The 10403-nt window shown below is 40.4% G+C and overlaps 1 protein-coding gene across 1 annotated transcript; it reads right to left on the bottom strand.

The window, feature by feature from the left end:
- Positions 1–9020: 9020 nt before the first annotated feature.
- Positions 9021–9750, bottom strand: MYCFIDRAFT_212628 (uncharacterized protein). The gene has a single exon (XM_007933585.1). The coding sequence runs from the start codon at positions 9516–9518 to the stop codon at positions 9228–9230; it is 291 nt and encodes a 96-aa protein (XP_007931776.1). The 5' UTR covers positions 9519–9750; the 3' UTR covers positions 9021–9227.
- Positions 9751–10403: the final 653 nt, after the last annotated feature.

The raw sequence follows: 10403 nt of genomic DNA, 5'->3' as shown, positions 1-10403 counted from the left end.
CCGGCTACGCTACCGGCTACGCTACCGGCTATAGATAGGACTTACTTCCTAGGCGCTATCGACGCTTCGTACGATTATTGCTACTAGTAGTAGAAGCGCTAGTCGTCGTCTTGCCTAGAGCCTTATCTGCCGTCGTCTTACGCGGAGCCTTACTCGCGACGCTCTTTCTAGTGCTAGAGCTGGCGGTAGTAGTAGTAGCCTTCTTGCGTTAATATACTATACTCGTTCTACTACTTCCGGTCTTATTATAACCCGTAGAAGTAGTAGGTCCCTTCGTACGAGTCGTTATAACTTAGTTAAGTAGACTCGGTATTATAAAAGTCGTCGAATTAATAAAGAAAGTACGTTACGAAGGTATACGAAGGCGCGCGCGGAGCGAGGATATTAGTACGGAGGTAGTAGATACAGAGCGTAGAGATATAGGTATCGATACGAAGGTTAAATATAGCGAGAGAGGTAGTATCGCGGTATCGCTAGGTAATAGAGTAAGCGTCGCGCAAGCCTATATTATAGTAACGTTAGAGCAAGAAAAGAAGTTAGATACGGCTAAAAAAGGCAGGTACGGCAAACTTTGAAATATAGCCGGTAGATATAGCCGGTATAGTAATAGGCAAAAGCCTCCTTTTAATAAATACTCGGCGTAATAATAGTATCCTACTATAGTATAGATATTCTTTAGTAATTCCCTTACTAGCTATAGTAATCTTATAAATAACCTAGGCCTATTACTAGGAAATATAAGAAATGTTAGGTAGGCTATACTAAACAAGCTAGTTATTTAGTAGGAAAAGGCCTACTACTATCTCTATATACCGGCTACGAGTGCCGGCTATCGCTCTAAATTTAACTCCGCCCTATCTCGGAGGCTAAGGTACCGAGCGGAAACCCTATAGCTTATATTTAATCGGTTATCGCGGAGCGCTTATAGGTAAGGTATTAGAAAAGAGTATAAAAAGTATAAGAAGAGTATCCTAGGATATAGGTCGTAAGTAAATAAGAGTCGCACGCCTAGTTATTTATATAGTACGTTACTCTATACGACCTAGAGCCTATATTATCTCGTACTTCGCTTATAAGACCTCGACTCTACTAGTATACTATCGATCTCTTAAATCTTCCTTAGTCGCTATCTTAATTCTTCTTCGAGTTGCCGGACTTAGTACGTATCTGTCGCTATATAATAGCGCTACGTATTATAGAGAATCTCTTATTAAAATTTCTCTCTCGTAGGCTTACTATCTGCCTCGTAGTATAGAGGATTAAAGTGCTAATACTAAAGAATCTCTCTATAGTTAGTATATTAGGGCTCCTTAGGACCTTTATATTTTAGGTCTAAATAGAGACGTATTATAAACGTTCTATCGCCCTTTCGCTAACTATCTACTCGGTCGCGATATACGAAGAAACCAATTTAAATATAGCTCGTCTCTATAATAGCCGAGTAAATATAGGGCGCTAGGTTTCTACTTCGTACCTTATATCTAGGTATAACGCGGGAATAAAACTAGGAGTATAGCCGGTATATATAGCTAGTAAAAGGATGCGAAAATAGGCCTCCTCCTAGGTTAATCTAACGACTAAATACAAAGTCTAACTAATCCGCTATAAACCGACGCCGAATTTTAGCTAGAAGCTATATATCTTTATCTTAAAGAGTACCCCGCTTCGTATAAATAGCAAGGAGGTTATAAAGCTTAAATTCGGTTATAAGAAATGCCTCCGTAGCTTCCTAAAGAGCATTAATCGCCTTAGCCGTAAATCGTATACTAGACTAAAAATCTAATATAATTTCTCGGACGAGTCGCTAGAAGAGAGTCTTAGGGATTAAAAACTCGGTCCCTCTTTTGTCTTAGAATAGCCGGATCTAGCGAAGGGTAATAGTACCTAGTTTAAAGTACTACTTCTTTATTGTCGAGTCCTACCTTATACCCTTTTTTTTAATAGAAGAATAACTTTTCTTTACGATAGTCTTCGTATACCTACTCCTTTTAGCCTTCTCTTATCTATCTAAGGCCTTCTTGTTTTTTAGTACTGTTTTCCGAGGAACCCCCTTCCCTTATATATACTACGGAGAGTCTTACTCTTCCGATATCTCGTTCTCGCTACGGTCTCCCTATACTTAGCTTGCTTTAACCTTGCCCTTTAGGCTCTAAAGGTATCTTTATATGCGCTTAGACGACGAAGGTATATCGCTAGAACCTAGAAAATTAATAAGCCTATAATCGTAAAGAGATATTCTATAATACTTCCTAGTAAGGATACGGACTATCCTAATTACGAATCTAACGATAACCGACTAGGACGGTTTAATAGAAGACTATTTAGTCTATTGTATAAGAAGTATAAATATCTCTTTACAATTATAGGCTTATTAATTTTTCTAGGTCTTAGCGATATACCTTCGTCGCCCGAACGTATATAAAGATACCTTTAGAACTTAGAATAGAGTACGAGTAAAGTAAGCTAAGTATAGGAAGACCGTAGCGAGAACGAAATATCGGAAGAGGAATACTATATATAGTATATATAAGGGAAGGGGTTACTCGGAAAACAGTACTCGAAATAAGAATACTTTAGGTAGATATAAGAAGGATAGAGTAGCTAAAAAGGTAGACAGACGAAGACTATTACGAAGAAAAGCTATTCTTCTATAAAAAAGGGTAAAAGGTAGGTTTAGACGATAAAGAAGCGGCGCCTTAAACCGGATACTATTACCCTTCGCGAGATCCGGCTATTCTAAGATAAAAGGTAGACCGAGCTTTTAATCTCTATAACTCCCTTCTAGCGACTCGTCTAAGTAATTATATTAGATTTTAAGTCTAGTATATAATTTACGGCTATAGCGATTAGTAATCTCTCGAAAGCTACGAAGGTATCCGGGGTTTCGTTAGTTATACTTTATCCCGTAGTCGCGGGGATTTCAACTATATATAGAATCGCACTTTCTTAGTAGGCTATACGTAAACCTCGATATAATCGTATATTCTAGTCCTATTCGGATATCTAGGTAGGTATAGTAAGGAACCGCGAGTCTAAATATTATATATATAGCCTTATCCGAGTATATTATAGCTATAGACTTTACTACCGCCGTTTTCTTATATAATCCTTAGCAAGCTAGTCTACCTTATTCTAAGGCGCGTATTCTTCGTATTCTTTCTTTCTAGTATACAAAGAGTATAGAAAACTCGGTATAGGGCGTAAAAAGGGCGAAAATATAAAGAGGGTACGTACTAAGCGGTTAACTAAGGTAGAGAGGGCGGAGAGGGTAGTAGATTATATAATAGATATATAGGCCGATATATAAAGTAATCGATTATATAGTAGACTAGAGTTTTGCTAAGAGGCCGGATTAAGGTCCTTAGTCGCAATTTACTAGTTACTAATATAGCGGAAATCTACTGTTTCTTATCTCTTATCGTACTTATATTTAGTTTCCTATTATATTTACTCTATAATAGTGCTATCGTCGACTTTTACGTATAGCCTACTAAGAAAGTGCGACTTTACGTATAGTTTAAATCCCCGAACGTAGGCGAGGGGTAAAGTAGACTAACGCAACCCTAGATATTTCTTATAACCGAGTTTAAGCTTTCTAACCTCCTTACTATCTATACGAAGCGGGTTGCTCTTTAATATAAAAATATATAGCTTCTAGCTAAGATTCGGCGTCGGTTTATAGCGGATTAATTAGGATTTGTATTTAGTCGTTATATTAACCTAGGACGAGGCACATTTTCGCATCCTTTTACTAGCTATATATACCGGCTATACTCCTAGTTTTATTCCCGCGTTATACCTAGATATAAGGTACGAAGTAGAAACCTAGCGCCTTATGTTTACTCGATTATTACGGAGACGAGCTATATTTAGACTAGTTTCTTTCTATATCCCGGCTTGCCTTAATAGTATTCGTAGTTTAACTATACTAAGAAGTAGAAGTATATATAACTAAAGAAGAAGAGAGATCGTTATACGATCTAGGTATTATCGCTTACCGCTACTCGTATAGCTAGGATAACTAGGGAGGAGATCGATAGTATAAGTTAGTAGAGTCTAGCGACGACTCTACCTACGAGTCTAACGAAGAAGAACGTATAGCCCGTATAAGAGATTCTAAGATATATAGAAGCCTCGTCCTAAGATACTACCTCTACCTCCCTACTATACTTACCCGGTCGTATATAATATAGTCTTATAAGCGAAGTACGAGATAATATAGGCTTATAGTCGTTTAGAGTAACGTACTATATAAATAACTAGGCGTACTACTATTATTTACTAACGACCTATATCCTAGGATGCTCTTCTCGTATATTTTATATACTTTTTTAATATCTTACTTATAAGCGCTCCGCGATAACCGAGTAGATATAAGGTATAGGGGTTCTACTCGGTACCTTAGCCTTCGAGATAGGGGGGAGTTAAATCTAGAGGCATAGTCGGCACTCGGAGCCGGTATATAGAGACGGTAGTAGGCCTATTCCTACTAAATAGCTAACTTATTTAGTATAGCCTACCGTAGTATAGATATTTATTATATTTCCTAGTAATAGAGTTAGGTTACTTATAAGATTACTATAGCTAGTACCTCTAGCCGGGTCTTTATACTAGATAGTTAGACTATATATAGTAGTATTATTACTATTAAAGTAGTAACTGCGGAAGATATCTAGGTAGAATTTCCTACTAAATTTTACTACCTCTTTTGGAACTATACTAATACTATTTTAGCTATTGTCCTTATAGCTATCTACGTAAATCGCGTTACGACTATAGGTAAGGATTTTAAAGCCCTAGATTAGATTCTTAAGGGTTAGAATATCTAAATTCGAGATAGTAGTAGGTAGGATAGATATTCTAGTAGGATAGATATTCTTAGTATCCTCTATAAGCGTTTCTATATACAAAATATGCCGCTATTATACGGCGCTATATAGCGCGCGATAAATACTCTCTAAGTATATATATAGTATATTATGCCTTATTAGACGTCCGAAATAAAAGTCTTCGAAAATTCTATTAGTACTAGTCTTAAAAAGGGCTTGCTTTAAGTTACGTATATATTCCTATACTTGTTAGAAACCGACTAATTCTATAGTTCTAACCTGCTACTCGTATAGTTGCTTAGCAAACTAACTTAAACTAACCTAGAATTTCGGCTTAGTAAACTAAACCAAACTAACCCGACCTACTATAGGGTATAGCAATGCTAGTACGCTAACCTACGATAGTATATAATACTATCTTAGGCCGACTATAGTAAACGTTTATAGTACTACTTAGGGTTGCCTAGTTAGCGGTAGCTAAATATTTTAGTTATAGTAAAACATACTTCTCTAGATACTATCGATATACTACTCGTCTATGCCGCGGACTATAGTAATAGCACGAGCCTTACTAGCGTCCTAGTCAGAAGTCTAATATACTACAATTCGGAAATATAATATAGTCGGCGACCTTAGTATTAGCTAGAATTAGATCGTATAGCAGGTATACAAACTAGTCTTCTAGATATATACGATCGAGTAGCAAATCCTTATTATTAAACTAACCTATAAAATCGAAATAGGCACTAGTAGTAGTGCGATTGCTACCGACTTTAAAGTAGTAGATATAAGTACTATTACCCTTCCCGGCCTACTAGTATAGAAAGCCGATTATCTCTAGGTTATAGCCTATACTGTCCTATTTAGTATAGGCGAGCGGGTAGGTAATACCTAGCTAAAGCACCTATATCTATACGATTAGCTATATATCTAGCTTGCTACGTTAAAAGTATAGCATAGTATTAGAGCAATTCGATACTAGTTAGAAACATACCTCGCCGACCTTAGTATACTAAACTAAAAAAGCGGGTTACTAGTAGATCCGTAGACTATACCCGATAGAATAGTACTATTAGCCGGAAAGCGGGTAAGTAGCGTATTATCTCCCGAGTAATACGAGACCCGATACTAGGCTACGCTAGAGATTAAGATATAGTTTAATATTAGTTAGTCGGTATATAGGCCTATACGGTAGTATATATATATATATATATATATATATATAAAAAAATCAAAATAGGGTAGTATTAAACTAGAGTACTACTACTTCTATACGTTTATATAATTCAATATATATAACGTATTCGATAGAACAGTATATAGGCCTTAGGGCATTATAAGATACGTACTAGCGCTAGTATATAGCTAACTTAAAAAGAATACCTAAACCTACTTTTTAAAGACTATACCTTTATTCTATTAACAGTAGGGGATAATAACGCCCTACTGCTATAGCTAAAGACTAGAGAATAGGTATAGTACTAGTAGTAGCATCTGTCCTATATAAAAAACCAGCCTACTAGTAACGCTATAGTATAATATCGATCGGTATCTCTATGTCTTTTAGACTAAAACTAGCAGTTATAAAATTCTAGGTATCTATACTAAAAAGGACCTACCCGCTATATACTAGTTTTAATTATTTTGATCTAGGTAACTTTACTAATATAGCCCCTATTATTTCAAACTTTCTATACTAATTCGTCTAAACTGTAGCTTCTACTACCTATAAATCCTAGTATATATATAATTATTGTTAGTTTCTAGCTGTTAGTACTTATTAGTACTAGTATAGCTTATATTATTCTTAGGATATAACCGCTAGCCTTTCGTTATCCCCCTTGTTTTTTAGTTAAGCTACCTTTGTTAGACTCTAGAAGCCTCGAAAGCAGTTACGATATTGTAAAGGGCGACCTATAGCTATAGCACGGCGTATATAGGAAGTTACGAGTACGGAGAAGATTTGGCTATAGTTAGATTTCAAGTCTAACTATAGCTGGGGCTTTTAACTAGTAGCTACTTCTATGCTTATACACGTGCCTATATAGGCAATAATCATCCTATGTTTATCCTATGCCCGTGCCTATACCTATATCTATACCCTCATCCTATAAGGATAACGACGTTATAGTTCTTAGTGTAGTTACAGGTATCGGCACTAAGGTTGCAGTCTGTTATAGGCGTTAGTATAGGCATTGCTATAGCTAAAGCTCTAGACTTACTCTTCTTAGCCTTCTTAGCCTAGCAACCTAGGCAAGGCACTATAGCCTCGGGGAACTCGGTACGGAACTCGCGGTTAGCCTTAGTCAGATCAATCTATATAGGCGTTAGTATAGGCAAAGGTATGTACGTAACTATTTATACCTTGCCGTGCTTACCGCGCCGGACGACGAAGGGCCTATTTGAGTTAGTATATAACTAGCGGCATAGGCATAGATCGGTATATATACCTCGCTATTACTTTTAGACTTAGACTTAGTCTCTAAGTCTTCGATTGTCTCGGTAGATTTAGCCGGTGCTTTGCCCTTAGCTTTGCCCTTACTCGATATACCTAGGGCGTCGGGGCTATATACGGATTAGTATAGGCAAAGCTAAGGGTGAAGATATAGCTATACTTAACCTCGTACAGATCCTAGGCATTGTCGAAGAAATCTAAGGGATATATTAGTAAAAAGCTTTGCCTATAGAGCTGCCTAGACCTACTAATACACTTTTTTATCTTAGTCTTAGGCGTATACCGACTACTACGGTCCTTCTCCTTAGGCTGCTCGACTTTTCCCTTATACTATATATACGTTAGTATAGGCAAAGCTCTAGGTAGGGAGCTACGTACACTATAGATAATGTGTATAGCGAGAGCCGAAGTGTCGCGGCAGATAGTCTATAAGGTATTAGCTTTAGGTATACGTATAGGTAAAGACAGAGTTATATACTATAGAAGCCCTTCTCTTCGTACAACTCCTTTAGTGTCTCTTCGTCTTCGTCTTTTCTATTATAGTATTAGCAATAACTAGTAATATAGGCATAATACTATATATACCTATCGCGATTCTTCTAGGCAGCTAGGAAGCGACCGAAGTTCTTAGATCCTACCGGTATACGATAAGTTACCTTACCTATATAGGTGCGTACGGCCTCCTAGTTAGTCTTTAGGCAGATCTATAGGCATTAGTTTAGCCTATTATATAGGTAGAAGAGAGATTATATACTACGATTTCTATCTTAGGCATATTAAATAACTCGCCCTATAAGAGGCGCTTCTTATATTTATAGTAGGAGCTCTATATAGGTATAAGTATAGGCAGATATATGCCCTAGTCTCTATACTTATAGATTGCTCTAGTAGGATATTATTCTAGGCAACGGTTTTAATATCTTACGGTATATTAGGAGGTATATATAGAGCTATAGGCTTAGGTATAGTAGTATAGGGGAACTCGGTTAGCTGCGATATCGAAGTCGCCTTATTAGCTCGTCGCGTATATATATAGGCATATATAAAGGAATAGGGGTAGGGGCTAGGGGTAGATACGTACTAGTAGTATATTGTAGAAAGAAAGGAAGAGAGTATACGCGTAAAGATACGCGCATAGATATCGCGTAACGCTTAGCGTAATAGAAGATCCTAGCGTAATGAAACTTTCGCGTACGGGACGCACCCGCTTTAGCGTCTACGGATCCCTACATCGATGGTCAACTCCGCGTTTAGCGTAGTCAAGCGCACTTGTCTCACAGCGAAGCTTACGAAATCAAAGCTTGCCTGGACGAGATCCGATCTTCATGTTCCACACGAGCATAAAAGCACATCACGGCGGCGCGGAGAGCAGAAGAGGTGGTCGTCTTTCGTAGAGCCACAGCAGCACACAGGTCTTCCGATCGCCAATGCAATTCCAGATGAACAATAGATGCGGGCAAGAGGTCAAGGTTTTTGGATCTGTGAAGGACTTTCCTGTCTGGGCATTGTCGTATCAGTAATAAAGCGTAGAATCTAGATGTACGAATACGAATACCTACACGCCAGGCCCGGATACTGATCTTCTCGAGCTGTTCGAGCGGACGATCTCACAGTGGATTTCGGTTGCAGCAGAGGGATGCTTTTCGCGAGCCACGACTTGGTTAATTACTCTCATATGGCAGCCGCTCAGGACTACAGCTCAACAACGCCGTTCGAACACCCACTGGAGCATATATGAAGTTCGACTGAGTCAAGCATTCTGGTAGCGGAGCAATCCTGATGACTCGAAGCCTACTGCTTTCTGCCATCTGCTTTAGAGCACGTTGCCCACTGTGGGATCCCTGCACGTGAGATCTGGGCATTATTATGTTACCGGAGCAACGTTCTTAGCAGGTGCGCATTGACGCGTGACGCCTGCTGAACGTCATGGGATGGATTGCAGCTCAGCGAGATTGAGATGCTGTGAAAGGGCTCCCCAAGCGACGCTGGCGGCATAGGCGGCTTGGCATTTTTGAGATACAATGTCCTCGAGAGTTCTTAAGCCGAGCACCTTGTATATCATAAATCCCACTCGAAAGTGCATGTGTGAGCTCTGTACAGAGTGTTCTGCGGGGAGCTGGGAGATATTCTATGTCCATCGACGCGTGACGCTTGCTGAACGGCATGATAGTCGTCACTTTCAGCTCCGCGAGGTCGAGCGAGTATGAAGAGCCCAAGAGCGACGGTGGTGCCATGGACGCCCTTGACTCACAGGAGGCGGTAATGCATGTATATTCCCCTTGTTGGACAATCAACGCCGTATTCTACGCAGAGTCTCGCCCCTGTGGTCGTGGCTGGAAGCTTTTCAGGAGTAGCTTGTTGGTGAGTACAGCGTCTTTTCCTCTTGACGCGTTCGTGATTCCCGGCCACCGCCAGACGCGTCGCTGCCATAGAATCCCGTCCTTCCCTCGCTTTCCTCTCCTTCCCTTCCCTTCCACTACACTTTCCCCCAAGGTCAGGTTTTCGAAGCGCGGCTACCACAAAACCATAAAGTTGCGCATCTGTAACACGCACGAGCCACCATCAATCCGAAACAGCGGCCCGCTCGAACCCTGCATACGCTAGCACTGCACTGCACTGCACGCACTGCACTGCAAGATGGTATAGAGCACCTCTCGCGTAGCAGGCGCGATCGCGCAGCTGCCACCCAAAGCAGCATCCACCCTCACGGGCTTTCACTTCTTTACCATGGAGAACGAGCAACCTTTCACCATGCCTTCCTCGCCGTCGCCAGCACCGGCACCGGCACCGGCACCGGCACCGGCATCGACCGCGCCTGCCGCCCAGGACGACGACTCCAGCTTGTCGTCGCTCCGCATGCCGTCAATGACCACGCTCCGCAGCTCACAATCGGCATATTCCATGAGCCGCTCAGAAATGGAGTCGACCACCCCTCGCGCGCTCTCCCCAGAGCAAAAAGCCTACCGCGAGTATGAAGCGGATCTCGATAATGCGCTCGACACCGCGCTTAGCAAGCGAGTCGCCAGCATTCAGGTGCCCGACAATGTCGCCGAGTCATTCCGTCTGAGCACCAGCAACATCTCCCCAGACCGCCGCCCAGCATCGTCTGGCGGCTACGG

Source organism: Pseudocercospora fijiensis (assembly GCF_000340215.1).
Source record: "Pseudocercospora fijiensis CIRAD86 unplaced genomic scaffold MYCFIscaffold_10, whole genome shotgun sequence".
NCBI lineage: Eukaryota > Fungi > Ascomycota > Dothideomycetes > Mycosphaerellales > Mycosphaerellaceae > Pseudocercospora > Pseudocercospora fijiensis.
This window is presented reverse-complemented; position numbering and strand designations above follow the sequence as displayed.